This window comes from Bombina bombina, chromosome 10 (assembly GCF_027579735.1).
Source record: "Bombina bombina isolate aBomBom1 chromosome 10, aBomBom1.pri, whole genome shotgun sequence".
Classification (NCBI taxonomy): domain Eukaryota; kingdom Metazoa; phylum Chordata; class Amphibia; order Anura; family Bombinatoridae; genus Bombina; species Bombina bombina.
The window spans coordinates 54,566,966-54,582,896 of record NC_069508.1 but is presented as its reverse complement, the minus strand read 5'-3'; the positions used below and the strand labels follow the sequence as shown (position 1 = coordinate 54,582,896).

The 15,931-nt window shown below is 37.7% G+C and overlaps 1 protein-coding gene across 1 annotated transcript in view; it reads right to left on the bottom strand.

The window, feature by feature from the left end:
* The window catches only part of SNX7 (sorting nexin 7), a 198,109-nt gene extending 184,613 nt beyond the window's left edge, over positions 1-13,496 (bottom strand). Inside the window, exon 1 of the mRNA XM_053694068.1 lies at positions 13,312-13,496. Within this exon, the coding sequence (XP_053550043.1) occupies positions 13,312-13,455 (144 nt within the window). The 5' untranslated portion in view covers positions 13,456-13,496. The remainder of the gene's footprint in view (positions 1-13,311) is intronic.
* Positions 13,497-15,931: the final 2,435 nt, after the last annotated feature.

The window sequence follows — 15,931 nt, the reverse complement described above, 5'->3', positions numbered from 1 at the left end:
ATAGGTTCCAGGCCCCTCTCAAAATTGTCATAAGTAACACTTAATACATTATTTTTAAAGCTTTGAAATGAAGACTTTAAATGCTTAACAGCATTATAAACCTAATAAAATAATCACACAACACAGACTTCACTTGCATTTTTCTGCAAACAGTTCTTTCTATGCATTCCAATCTGGACTGATTTATAGACAGGAAGATCTTGTTCCTTTGAAATCTGCTCGATAGCTCAGGTCTGGTTAAACTGATTAATTTCAGCTTGCTTGGCTTTGCTGCAACACAAGCGGACAGCTCCACCTACTGGCTATTTTAATAAATGCACTGCTTCTCAATGCTTTTCAATAGCAGTCACATGACTGGAAAAAAAGGTTGTTATTCTGAAACGGTGTAAATTGAACCGTTGTAAAACGAGGGCCACCTGTATTGGAAAAACTAAAAGATCCTTAAAGTATAGGTTTCTAGCACATGTAAGATCCATTGAGGATCCGGATTCTGATACTCCAATTGCACGGCACTTTAGAAATAATCACAATTCTGATGTAAACTTACTATCTGTCCAAGCAATAGACCATGTTCCACAGTGGAGGAGAGGGGGGAACAGAGAGGAAAAATTAGACCTAAGAGGTCTTTTGGATTTTTACAGCAAGTACCTCTATCCCCTATGGATTGAATTTTAGAAGGGATATTGATCTGTGTGTTTAATTATAGATACATTTCCTTTATTTCTTTAATGATTCCCCCTTCTTTCTAATATAGGTATCTCCAAATGATCCTTATTTTCAAACATAGATATATATCAAAAGGTATGAGAAATTGTATATAGTAGGTTGTGAACATTTATTGAGAATGTATAGTAACAACATTGAGGGAAATAGTTTATAAACACAATAATGAGTAATATGTAACGTCACTATGAAAGAATGTATCAATATAAGATGGATGGGAAAAGAAAGGAACAATAGGATGTATTTGTTACAAATAAGTTAATAAAGGTAACCTAGTTCATATTGAATTGTTGTTAACAATATGGACATTCATAATAGGGTATATGTATCTTTAAGAAAATCCCTATTTAAGCGCAGAGGAGTCTGGGTATCCTGTAAGCAGTGAACAAGTGCTATCCAAGCACGAAACATGTCTGCAGCAGGATCCCAGCAGTCCTTATTCACTGTGTAACTGGTAGTTATAGCTGTGTCAGAATAGACTATGCTATTGTCTGTTTTTACTCTTTTGATGAATAAATATATATATATATTGCTCTATGGACTCTATGACAGATATTGCTAAAAAGGGCAAGCATTCATATGACTTAAAGGGATAGAGAGGTCAAATTTGAAATGCGGATTTCAGTTTTAAATAGAAGCAAATGTTATTACTGTTTCGGCGGCATACACACATATGCTGTGAGTGCATGAGTACTAGTATTCAAACACCGCAGAGAGTCAGCAGCAGCTTGTATGACACACGTTAAAGGGATATGAAACAGTACCACTCATTTTTGTAATAGAAAAGCACTAAGCAGTGGTTTATACTTAGTAGATACCATTGCAATATGTATTAACATTTTTATATGGATTTTACCTTTTATTTTTAAAACATAATTTGTGCAGTGTCAGTTTACTTCTGGTCACAGCCATACAAGGAGGCTGGGGTCTCTACAGGATGACTTATCTAGCTTCATGTCATAAAACTTCTATAGCAGTGATTCTTAACTCCAGTCCTTAACAGACCAGATATTCATTATCTCTTAACTAGAGCACAGGTGAAATAATCAGCTGATCAGTAACCATGGTTACTAACCTGCTCTCATCCATCAGCTGATTATTTCACCTGTGCTCTAGTTAAGATATAATGAAACTCTGGTCTGAGTAAGGGTTTCCAGAGGACTGGAGTTGAGAAACACTGTTCTAGAGCACTGGTTTTGAAACCTGTCCCCAGGCCTCCCTAACAGGCAAGATTTTGAGGATATCTGAACTAGAGCACAAGTGAAATAATCAGCTGATTAGTAAACCTGGTTATTTTGCCTGCTCTCACCCAAGGTAATCCTGAAAAGCTGCTCTGTTAGGGAGGCCTGGGGACAGGTTTCAAAACCAGTATTCTTTGTTCAAAGCTAAGCCTTGGTAGGCTCATATGCTAATTTCTAAGCCATTAAAGGGACAGTCTACTCTAGATTTTTTATTGTTTAAAAAGATGGAAAATCCCTTTATTACCTATTCCACAGTTTTGCATAACCAACACGTTTATAATATACTTTTTCCCTCTGTGATTACCTTGTATCCAAGCCTCTTCAGGCTGCCCCCTTATTTCAGTTCTTTTGACAGACTTGCATTTTAGCCAATCAATGCTGACTCCTAGGTGAGCACAATGTTAGCTATATGACACACATGAACTAATGCCCTCTAGTGGTGAAAACTGTCAAAATGCATAAAGGAGGCCTTAAAGGTCTAAGAAATTAGCATATGAGACTAGTGCCTACCTAGATTTAGCTTTTCACTAAGAATATCAAGAGAAGAAAGCAAAATTGGTGATAAAAGTAAATTGGAAAGTTGTTTAAAATGACATGCCCTATTAGTCAGAAACACACAAACTTCCTCTTTATCTCAGGACATTAAATTCACTGAAAAAACTGTGATAATATTTTAAACTATTTCTTTAAAAGTCTGTACTTCAATTTTTAACAGGGACTGGAAAGTCCACAATATTCAGAAATAAATAGAGGACAAAATAAATAATAAAACTACATTGTAACGTTTATTTTACTACACATTATTAAAGATTTCATTTTACCGTCATGAGGAATTTAACGTCTGTTAAATTCTTATTTTCACCGCCTTTTGTTTCCTGGATCCAAGCTCGACTCTTTTTCCGGGATTTTCAATCAATGGCTATTTACACAATATGCTATGTTTGATTTATATTATCCAAGGCACTGATATCAGAGATAGTAAAGCTGTCTAATGACAGGTGATCTTATTCCTCATTTGTAATGTGTACTTTGCCCTGACTGGAAATCTCAGATACTGATAGTTCGAAAGTTTGCCTTTGTGGTTGAAAGTCAATAAAAGAGCTTTTTCTTTATAAATTGTGGCAAGGGGGATTAAGAAAAAAAAGAAAGAAAACTGGTTGCAGGTTTCACATGCCTGTACATCTTGGCATTAAATCCCCACCTAAATAAAGCATTTCTGATGGAGAAGAATCAGATTGTAGGTGTGCTCTCCATCTTAATAGGGAAAGTCTACACAAGAATTTGTATTGTTTAAAAAGATAAATAAAACCCTTTATTACCCATTCCCCAGTTTTGCACAACAAACAGAGTTAACTTAATATACTTTTTACCTTGTATCTAAGCATCTTCTGACAGCCCCCTGATCACATGACTTTAATTATTATCTATTCACTTGCATTTTAGCCAATTAGTGCTGTGTTGTGCTAACTCTTAAAAAAAGGGACACTGAACCCAATTTTTTTTTTGTTTCATGATTCAGATAGAGCACGCAATTTTAAGCAACTTTGTAATTTACTCCTATTATCAATTTTTCTTCATTCATTTCTTCATCACTTGTTTATTGGTGGGTGAATTTATCCACCAATCAGCAAGAACAACTCAGGTTGTTTAACAAAAATGGGCCGGCATATAAACTTATATTCTTGCTTTTCAAATAAAGATTCCAAGAGAATGAAGCACATTTGATAATAGGAGTAAATTAGAAAGTTGCATAAAATTGCATGCTCTATCTGAATCCCAATAGAAAAAAATTTGGGTTCAGTGTCCCTTTAAATAACATTGTGCGGACACTCGGGGAGTTATCTATATGGCTCATATGAACTACCAGTCTCCAGTTGTGAAAAGGGAATAAAAAAAAGCATGTGATAAGAGGCGGCTTTCAATGGCTTAGAAATTAGCATATGAACCTAACAAGGTTTAGCTTTAAACTAAGAATACCAAGAGAACCAAGCACGTTTGATGATAAAAGTAAATTGGAAAGTTATTTAAAATAACATATCCTATCTGAGTCATGAAAGTTTAATTTTGACTAGATTGTCCCTTTAACAAGGATCTATAATTTGAGGGTTTATACAAGTTATGATTTTGCAGGGGGAGGTGGGAAATGTATACTGAGAAGTGTATGTGTGTGTTTGTTAAATTGCTGTTCTTTCATACAAATAACCAAAAATGTTTAACATCTATTTAAGAGTAAAACTTTTCTTTTAAATTTATTATGGCACAGATTATGAAGCCTTCTTTAGCATGGGCTTTGCTCAATACACCCGGGATTTAACTGGCTCTACTCTGCCCATCCTCAAAAGGTTCATTCAAATCTTCTGCAAACTATCATGAAACCTGTTTTGTTCTTTTGGTATCCTTTGTTGAAAGGGATACCTATGTAGGCTCAGCAGCTGCTCTTTTAATTGCTGCACATATATGCAGCATGTTATTGGCTAACCGAATGGATTCAGCTAGTCCCCAGTAGTGCATTGGTGCTTCTTCAACAAAGGATACTAAGAATATGAAGAAAATTAGATACAAGTACATTGGAAAGGTGTTTAAAATTGTAAACTATATCTGAATCATGAAAGAAAAAAAAATTGGGGTTTAATTGGCCCTTTAATAAACTGTAGATTTTTTTTTTTATATATTTAAAGGGTTAACAACTTTGCACTACTGACCACATTTTGGCAGAGCAGTCAGCAGTATGTCTGTGTGATGTGGCATTCAGGATCCGGTCTCTTTCCTCCAGAGGCAAAACTAAAACTACCATTGATGCAGCAGATGCAGTGCTGGGGGGTGTGCACAAGCCTAATGCAGTAATATAGGTTGAAGGCACATCTTATCTATCCTCAAGATCATTATGTAGAGCAACATGCATATTATCATTATTGTTTACTACTGAACTTTGCAGGGCCCCCAAAAAAATGTTGCACCAGGGCCCTCTGTTGAGTAGCTCTGCTTCTGCTTTCCTCTGCCCACTTCAAATGCGGATAATAAACCCAATTTTTTTTGTTTCATGACTCAGAGCATTCAATTTGAACTTTCCGTTTTATTTCTATAATAAAATTTGCTTCATTCTCTTAGTATCCGTTGTTGAAGAAGCAGCAATGCACTACTGGCTAACACAATGTCATTCTCCATGTGCCATCTCGTGTGCTGAGGTTTGTGGTTGGGGGGAAAAACAGTGGATCCACATATGTGTGTGACATCATCATACTGTGCCTGATGACATCAAACTCAATTAAGTGGTGCCCTGGGGCATATGTAGTTCTTCATTTCTAGTGGTACATGAATGGGAACCCTTATTAGACCTCTTATGAGCTGGTTAGCAGTACACAAGTGGAGGGGGGCACAGTTATCAGTGCCAGACAATTTTAAAGGTGCTTTTTTTAAATAAATATTCCCTTACCTTTGCTCTGTGTAAGACCTACTTCTCTCCATCTCTCTCATTATTTACAGTAATGGGCAACTTCCTAACACATAGGAGCCAAAGACAAACATTTTAAAAGACTTATAAGGGGCATTAAACCCCATTTTTTTCTTTCATGATTCAGTTCATTTGTAAACAACTTTCCTATTTACTTATATTATCAATTTTGCTTCATTCGCTTAGTATCCTTTCTTGAAGAATAAGCAGCAATGCACTACTGGGAGCTAGCTGAACACACTGGTAAACTAATCACAAGAGGCATTTATGTGCACCCACCAATCGCCAGCTGGCTTCCAGCTCCTGGGTCTATCTAGATATTATTTTCAACAAAGGATACAAAGAGAATTAAGCAAATTAGATAAAAGAAGTAAATTTGAAAGTTGTTTAAAATGGTATGCTCTTTCTGAATGGCTATTAAACATACAAATAATATATTTTCTAAAAATGTCCTGTGGCACAGGACTATATTTAGGTAAGGTTGCAGGCTATCCTCTTTCTGTTGTTACCCCTCCAAAGGGACACTTTTTTTGCCCACCCACCAGAAGTTTAGTTCCACTTTTTTTTCTGTGGCCACAAAATCCATAGCACACATTATTTGTCCTGCTTTTCCCAAAGGGCTACAAAAAAAAAATAGAAAAGAGGGCCGCATACAGCCCGGGGGGCACCAATTGGTGATCCCCAATTTACAGTTTTTTTCTTACACTGCACTAAGTAGAATTTCCTCCCTCAATTTGTATGACTGCCTCAAGCATTGGAAACGCACCTGTACAGTGACGCATACAATGTACTGAGCATTTTTTCAGATTTTTCACTTAGTCACTTTTTTTTCCAATTTGTCGCCATTTTTGTTCTTCAGTGTGTGATCTAATGAGCCCTGTAGATCAACAATGACAAAATATACTTTACATAAGGTGATTCCTCTCTGTATAGTGCATGCAAATGTAATTTTAAAACTCACAGGCACACTCAATCAAGAAGGGGAAACTCACATTGGAAGCAGTGAAATATTCCAGAGACAGAAAAATGCTGATGCAAATATGATGCCTGTCACGTAAGTAACATTCTTTTTAACTCCAAAAATGCCAGTTGTGTTAAACAGCCTTTTATGTATAAATACTAGACTGTTGCTTTAAACTGTACTGTAAAATTAGTTTCCCTATACTGGAGTTTAAAAATGTATGGGGAATTGTTACTTTAGGTTTATTTTTCTAAATGCAATAGTTATCCCTGCTAATTGAAACCACAAATCAAACAAAGAGGCTGAACATACAGGAAGAGCAGACTTCATTAGCTTATATTTCTCAGTATATTTTTATGTATTTATTTCAAATGACAAAATAAAGCTAAAGGAGCAAGACAATTTAATACACTGCATTAAGTAAAATGGATCATTGGGAACATATAAAAAGGGGAAGTGAAAAAAAAAAAATAACAGTACACTGTCCCTTTTAAGTTCTTAGTAAAAAGCCAGGACGTTTCTGGCTTTATGTTTGTGCTTATTTTTTCTCATTCTGCAATTGAAAAATGAAATGCTCTAATATATTGTTGTCATTTTGACATTAATGACCAATGCATGGGACACATGCAGGAACTGTTAGCGATTTTGCTTTACAGCACTGCCCCACATCAGGCTGTTCTCTTTAAGCAGCACTGTGCTCTGGCTTCACTGTTTCAGTTTTCCTCAACACAGTGCAGCCAGAGTGAAGAGGTGTTTGAAAAAAAAACAGTCAAATACTGAGCAGCGCTGCAAAGCAGCAGCGTGTTTGTTGATGGTTTATTCTATAGTTAATCAACACATTGCAATTGAGCTGATGCTGTAGTGTAACCCAATTTAAATGTAATTTTATTTCAAAATGACCTGCAGAAATTATTGATATATATATATAAAAATATAAAAGTGAAAAAAATAAAAATCTGCATCTGGACATGTAGCCACCAATCACTGGCCAAGCCCTGCTCTGAAGCTGCAATATGTTAAACAAATCGTTATTAAAGGATTTTAATAGCACAAAAAAAAAAAAAAACACGTTGCTTTTTTGTGAACAGATTGAGTTTGAGCAACGCTCCATAGAAGGCCAAAAAGCAAATTGAGTAAACTACAAATGAAATAGCTGATATAGGAATTGTGAAGAATTTTGAAAACCTACAGATTTTGCTCTTTGACCCCTCTAGGAAGCGTAGAACAAGCATCATTTTTACACAATAACAAGGTGTTTAATGTGTCTTTAAAAAGGACAAGAAACCAAAAATTCTTCTTTCATGGTTCAGATAGAGAATGCAATTTTTAACAGATTTCCAATTTATTTCTATTATCTAATTTGCTTTGTACTCTTGGGGCGCGATCCGATATCGATCGCAGTTTGCGGCGCAAGCGAGGGAACCGGCGTCGCCCGCAGTTTCAGCTCGCAACTCGAGCCATCCCATATAGGTCGCCGTCAGATGCTAACGTGCCGTAAGTCTCACAAACCAGCGATGTCCAGAAATCTGCGTAAGTACAAATTTCTGGCGTCGCCAGTGACTTGCGCCACGTTAGAATCTGCCGGCGCCTATAAAACCTGACTAAAGTCTAAAACACCCGCACTGTCTAACACGCCTCCCTAACATAGCCCGCACTGTCTAACACGCCTCCCTAACATAGCCCGCACTGTCTAACACGCCTCCCTAACATAGCCCGCACTGTCTAACACGCCTCCCTAACATAGCCCGCACTGTCTAACACGCCTCCCTAACATAGCCCGCACTGTCTAACCCTCTATCCGCTATCCCCCCTCACTAGCCTAACAATAAAAAAGCTATTAACCCCTAAACCGCCGCTCCCGTACCCCGCCGCCAGCTATATTATATCTATAACCCCCTAAAGTGAGCCCCTAACACCGCCGCCATCTATATTAAAATTATTAACCCCTAATGTAAGCCCCTTACACCGCCGCCATCTCTATTAAAATGATTAACCCCTAATTTAATCTACCTACCCCGCCGCCAGCTATATTATCTATATTAACCCTAAGTATATTATAGTTAATATAGTTATTACAGATATATATTAACTATATTAACCCTAATTATATTAGGGTTAATATAGTTACTATAGTATTTATATTAACTCTATCTAACACTAACACCCCTAACTATATTTATATTAAATTAATCTAATTAATTTATAAACTAAAATATTCCTATTTAAATCTAAATACTTACCTATAAAATAAACCCTAAGATAGCTACAATATAATTAATAATTACATTGTAGCTATGTTAGGGTTAATATTTATTTTACAGGTAAATTGTTAATTATTTTAACTAGGTATAATAGATATTAAATAGTTATTAACTATTTAATATCTACCTAGTTAAAATAATTACCCAATTACCTGTAAAATAAATCCTAACCTAAGTTATAAATACACCTACACTATCAATAAATTAAATAAAGTACAAACATCTATCTAAAAATACAATTAAATTAACTAAACTAAATTACAAAAAAAAACAAACACTAAATTACAAAAAATAAAAAAAAGATTACAAGATTTTTAAGCTAATTACACCTATTCTAAGCCCCCTAATAAAATAATAAACCCCCAAAATAATAAAAATTCCCTGCCCTATTCTAAATTAAACATATTTCAAAGCTCTTTACCTTACCAGCCCTTAAAAGGGCCTTTTGTGGGGCATGCCCCAAAGAATTCAGCTCTTTTGCATTCAACAAATACAATCCCCCCCCCCCATTACAACCCACCACCCACATACCCCTATTCTAAACCCACCCAAACCCCCCTTAAAAAAGCCTAACACTACCCCCCTGAAGATCTCCCTACCTTGTCTTCACCACACCGGGCCGAACTCCTGATCCGATCCGGGCGATGTCGTCCTCCAAGCGGCAAAGAAGAATTCTTCCTCCGGCGATGTCATCCTCCAAGCGGCAAAGAAGAATTCTTCCTCCGGCGACGTCTTCCTCCAAGCAGCAGCAAAGTCTTCATTCTTCCGGCGGCATCTTCAATCTTCTTTCTTCGCTCCGCCGCCGCGGAGCATCCATCCCGGCCGACTGCTAAACTTGGAATGAGGTACCTTTAAATGACGTCATCCAAGATGGCGTCCGCCGAATTCCGATTGGCTGATAGGATTCTATCAGCCAATCGGAATTAAGTTAAAAAAATCTGATTGGCTGATTGAATCAGCCAATCAGATTCAAGTTAAATCCGATTGGCTGATCCAATCAGCCAATCAGATTGAGCTCGCATTCTATTGGCTGATCGGAACAGCCAATAGAAATCTGATTGGCTGATTGGATCAGCCAATCGGATTGAACTTGAATCTGATTGGCTGATTCAATCAGCCAATCAGATTTTTTTAACTTAATTCCGATTGGCTGATAGAATCCTATCAGCCAATCGGAATTCGGCGGACGCCATCTTGGATGACGTCATTTAAAGGTACCTCATTCCAAGTTTAGCAGTCGGCCGGGATGGATGCTCCGCGGCGGCGGAGCGAAGAAAGAAGATTGAAGATGCCGCCGGAAGAATGAAGACTTTGCTGCCGCTTGGAGGAAGACGTCGCCGGAGGAAGAATTCTTCTTTGCCGCTTGGAGGATGACATCGCCGGAGGAAGAATTCTTCTTTGCCGCTTGGAGGACGACATCGCCCGGATCGGATCAGGAGTTCGGCCCGGTGTGGTGAAGACAAGGTAGGGAGATCTTCAGGGGGTAGTGTTAGGCTTTTTTAAGGGGGGTTTGGGTGGGTTTAGAATAGGGGTATGTGGGTGGTGGGTTGTAATGGGGGGGGGGGGATTGTATTTGTTGAATGCAAAAGAGCTGAATTCTTTGGGGCATGCCCCACAAAAGGCCCTTTTAAGGGCTGGTAAGGTAAAGAGCTTTGAAATATGTTTAATTTAGAATAGGGCAGGGAATTTTTATTATTTTGGGGGTTTATTATTTTATTAGGGGGCTTAGAATAGGTGTAATTAGCTTAAAAATCTTGTAATCTTTTTTTTATTTTTTGTAATTTAGTGTTTGTTTTTTTTTGTAATTTAGTTTAGTTAATTTAATTGTATTTTTAGATAGATGTTTGTACTTTATTTAATTTATTGATAGTGTAGGTGTATTTGTAACTTAGGTTAGGATTTATTTTACAGGTAATTGGGTAATTATTTTAACTAGGTAGATATTAAATAGTTAATAACTATTTAATATCTATTATACCTAGTTAAAATAATTAACAATTTACCTGTAAAATAAATATTAACCCTAACATAGCTACAATGTAATTATTAATTATATTGTAGCTATCTTAGGGTTTATTTTATAGGTAAGTATTTAGATTTAAATAGGAATATTTTAGTTTATAAATTAATTAGATTAATTTAATATAAATATAGTTAGGGGTGTTAGTGTTAGATAGAGTTAATATAGTTAATATAAATACTATAGTAACTATATTAACCCTAATATAATTAGGGTTAATATAGTTAATATATATCTGTAATAACTATATTAACTATAATATACTTAGGGTTAATATAGATAATATAGCTGGCGGCGGGGTAGGTAGATTAAATTAGGGGTTAATCATTTTAATAGAGATGGCGGCGGTGTAAGGGGCTTACATTAGGGGTTAATAATATTAATATAGCTGGCGGCGGTATAGGGGGATTAGATTAGGGGTTAATAATTTTTATATAGGTGGCGGCGGTGTAAGGGGTCAGATTAGGGGATAGATAAGGTAGATGGCGGCGGTTTTAGAGGCTCACAGTAGGGGGTTAGTTTATGTAGATGGCGGCGGGGTCCGGGAGCGGCGGTTTAGGGGGTAATAACTTTATTAGGGATTTAGGGGTGGGGGGGGGGATCGCGGTTGACAGGGAGATAGACATTGCGCATGCGTTAGGTGTTAGGTTTATTTTCTAGTTAGTTTAGGGAGTTACGGGGCTCCAATAGTCAGCGTAAGGCTTCTTACGGCTGCTTTTTGTGGCGAGGTGAAAATGGAGTAAGTTTTCTCCATTTTCGCCACGTAAGTCCTTACGCTGCATATTGGATACCAAACTGCGCGGGTTTGGTATACCTGCCTATGGCCCAAAAAACTGCGGGCGACGGCAGAAATATACGCGCGTAACTTCTAGCTTACGCCGTATATAGGATACCAAATCCGCGCAATTATTGGCGTCGCCGGCTTTTGCGGGCGACGATTTTTATCGGATCGACCCCCATGTATCCTTTATTGAAGTAACAGAAATGCACATAAGTGAGCCAATAACATGAGGCATATATGCGCCTCTAAAAATCAGCAACTCCTGAACCTACTTAGCCATTCTTTTGAACAAATGATACAAAGAGAACAAATCATATTAGATAATGGAAGTAAATTAGCGCTACGGATTCTGTAGGCGCTCTACAAATAACAGATAATAAATTGGAAAGCTGTTTAAAATTGCAGACTCTCTCTGAATCATGAGAGAAAAAAAAAAGTGGGTTTTATGTCCCTTTGCAAAAATTACAAACTCAAATTACAAATTTAAAAAAAAAAGAATTTACAATTTTTTAAACGAAAATACAGCTTTAACCTAAACCTAGGTGCCAGGGAGCCACTGTAGCCTACAAATGGGTGCAGTCTCAAAGATACCCTTGGGTGCCCCCTGCTGACCACTCTCAGCCATACCTAAAATTTAGCTTGTTCTGGCTAGCTCCTTTCGATGCCTCTCAGCTTGTGAAATCTAAATCCAACTTTTATGGAGTTATAAATTAAATTAAAAAAATATAAGGGGATAAGGGACTAGAACCCATATAAATACAAGATCAGACTCCAGATACTAAATACCATCTTGTATAATACCAGTAAGATCAGAAACTAAGAATTTCATATTTTCCCCAAAACAAGAGGATCATACACTAGATCCCATATAAATACAAGACCAAACTCAAGAGATCCATCAGATAATGGGTCAGATTCAACAGATCCATCACCCACTTTGTCCCAAAACAAGCATTAGGCACAAAATACAAGATCAGACTCAACAGATCCTTCAGATACTGGATCCTAATTACACAATTTATAATACCTGTAAGATCACACACACAATGCATACCAACCATGTTGTCCCAAATAAAGAAGCACCGGGTACCAGATCCCATATAAATACAAGTTCAGACTCTCGAGCTCCATCAGATACTGTCTCAGTTTTAACAGATCCATAAGATACTGGATCCTAATGCCATCATTTATACCTGTAAGATCACACACACACACAGAATACATACAATGTTGTCCCAAATATAGAAGCAATGGGTACCAGATTCCATATAAACACAAGATCAGACTCAAGAGATCCATCAGATACTGTCTCAGAGACTCAACAATATCCAACAGATATATGATTCTTATAAAATAATTTACAATACCAATATGACCAGACCTCAATATTCTATGTTGTCCCAACAAGAAGATCAGACACTAGATCCCATATAAATACAAGATCAGTTGCATCAAATACTGGATCCTAATCCCACAATATATACCAGTAAGATAATGCACTCAGAATCCACTGCAATCCTGATAGAAGCATCAGACCCTTCATCCCATGTAGTCACAAAATCAGACAGAATCATCAGACATTAGATCCTAATATGATCAGAATCCACTGTTGCCCCAACAGGATGATCATACATTAGATCCAGAGTGATTCCTAGAGCAGACACTGGAAATGTTCCCAGCTGTTTCCTATGTAAATATAAGTAGCCAGCCTGGCTCAGTATGCGATGGTATGTGGGTGATTATTCTACTAAAGCCCGAGTAGCACAGCCCCAGCCCGGCATCCTATACCACAATCACATACCGATCCCAAACTTTCTTTGCCAGGCAGGAACTTTGTGTCCCACTCAGTGAGTCCCACCCTCTATCTACGTACCTTGCTGAATACCTCCAGATCATCATCGTCATCAAAGTGCAGGGCGTCCGGGGACAGAGGCAGCGAGGTGAGCAGCGCACTGTGCCCAGGGGGAATACAGTCAGGAGAGGCTGGTACACACGGTGCCCCGGACTGTGCCTCCATCGCTGCATATGAGGTTGTCCCAGCTAGAGTGACAGGCAACTCAAAACCCGCCCCCTGCTTCCAACCATTGGCTAGAAGAAAATCCTAAGATTGCACTTACTGCGCAGGTCCGGAAGTAGTTTTCGTGCAAGCTGTGTTGCTTGGTTACTATTTTAATAGCATCATAGCATGATCTACTCGAGACTATTATTACTAATGATTATAAAGTTCAAGAAAGGACATTTGTTTTATACGTTAATAAAGATGATACAGTTCATTCTATCTATTTTATTTATAAGCAGCTAAACAGCTTGGCGTAAATACTCTATAAAAAATAAATGGTTTAAAAAACAACAAAAAGTTTGAAATAATAAAGTTATTTTTCTGTTAAATAAATTTGAACTGGGTTTCTATCGAGGCGAGGCACAATCCATTTGAAAAGTCTGTTATCGTCTATGTCATGAATCACAAACTAAAGATGTTATAGGATTGATTTTAAATGAATATTTGTGTAAAACTAGCTTCAAAAACAATTAGAAGAGGTTTCACCATAACAAGATCCTAATTTCTATGCATGTTTTTATATTATGTAATGTGACAATGAACATTAATAATTATACTGGCATGTTGGGAAATTGGTATAAATGATCTAATACACTGATCAAACAATCACTATGTATTATGCAGCATGGTTCTGAATCATGTGGGAGACACTCTGGTGTCTGAGGGAAGAAGTAAAGAGAAAGAAAAAAAACACCTCCTCCTAACATTGTTCTGTAGGCCTCCTGGGGCTGGGTACCATGATTAGGGGTACTAGTGGGCCTTGGATTCTGATGTTTTGTACCAGAGGGGTAGATTCACTTGTGTGCTAGAGTTGGGCTGGCTAGACTGTGGGCAGAGTAAGGGTGGGTTGTGGGCAGAGATGGACTCTGTGGACTGGTTCAGGGCAGTCTCTGATCTTAATTTGGAAACCAAGAAATCTGCCCTGAGTGGAAATCTGTGGAAGTGATATCAGGGCTAGGTTTGCCTCTGTTATTGGTAAAAAAAGCCATCCTAATTATCATACAGTTGCATAAATAATTATACAGCCTTACTTACCCAGACATCCCAACCTGCAAAAACTCATTTCAGGGAGGTGGCTTCTCCCGCTACTGCGCCGCCGCCACCCCCCCCCCCCCCCTCCCAGTTATATATTGGACACCTTGAAACCCTAAATAAGATAGAGACTTATCATTAAAGTAGCTTCCCACACATTAAAAAAAGAAGCAGCTTTATTGCACAACCACATACAACAAACCTATTTTCCAGTGATCGTACGCTTGTTGGATGCTTAAATATTTCAGAATACAAAGTTTAATTACGTGCAGTAAATAAGTTAGTATTTGTGTTTTAATTTTATTAAAATTAGTGGGGGCTTTTTGGTTAATGATGCATGCTTTAAAGGGTTCTATAATGTCCCAGCAACTAAACTAAGGCATTCCTTAAAGGGACATTCAACACTTAGTGTAACATGTTTTTATATTGTAAATTAAAAAACGGAGGTCCACCTACACTATACCCCTCCTCCCTTGCAGCCTTGCTTCTGTCCTAATCAGCAGCGCTAACTACTCTAATACCCGGTCAATATGGATGCCGAACTCCCCCCACTATTACGTAGCTGCCTTCTTCTTAAACTGATAAGCAAATCAGAATCCAGTCCTCGGACAGAAATTGCATGCGCATGCAATTTCTGTCCGAGGACTGGATTCTGATTTGCTTATCAGTTTAAGAAGAAGGCAGCTACGTAATAGTGGGGGAGTTCGGCATCCATATTGTCCGGGTATTAGAGTAGTTAGCGCCGCTGATTAGGACAGAAGCAAGGCGGCAAGGGAGGAGGGGTATAGTGTAGACGGACCTCCATTTTTTAATTTACAATATAAAAACATGTTACACTAAGTGTTGAATGTCCCTTTAAAGAAACAATTTTCAGTTGGGCCACATTGGATCATGGTACTTGGAGTTTCAGGGAGATTGCATTCCATTTGCTGGCATCAGGGAGTCGCTATTACAATCATGGAGACTCCCTGAACTTCAGAGAGAGTTGGGATGTCTGCTTACCCTAGTCAAAAAGGATGATCTTCCTGGAGTCATTCTGAAGTAATTGATTACTCCAGACTACTGAAGTATGCCCACAGGCCAAAATATTTAAATGAGGTTAATCTAGATTCACACACTGGCTGTTCATGCTTGTTAAGTAATCAGTAAATTAATCTGCTAATCATTATGACGTTATCACCCAGAATGTTTTACCTTAGCTGATGACTTTAGAAGCCTGATGGTGTCTGATGATGCGCAAATGACTTCTAAAGTAGTTTGATGAACATCAAATGACTGCAGGATGGTCTGTAAAGTAATCCTGTTGGTCTTGGGTTAATAAAGCTGCTAGGTCTAATTTTAAATTATTATTTGTTTAAATTAAATTCCAACACGCTTATAAGTTTCACTTTAGAATGACATT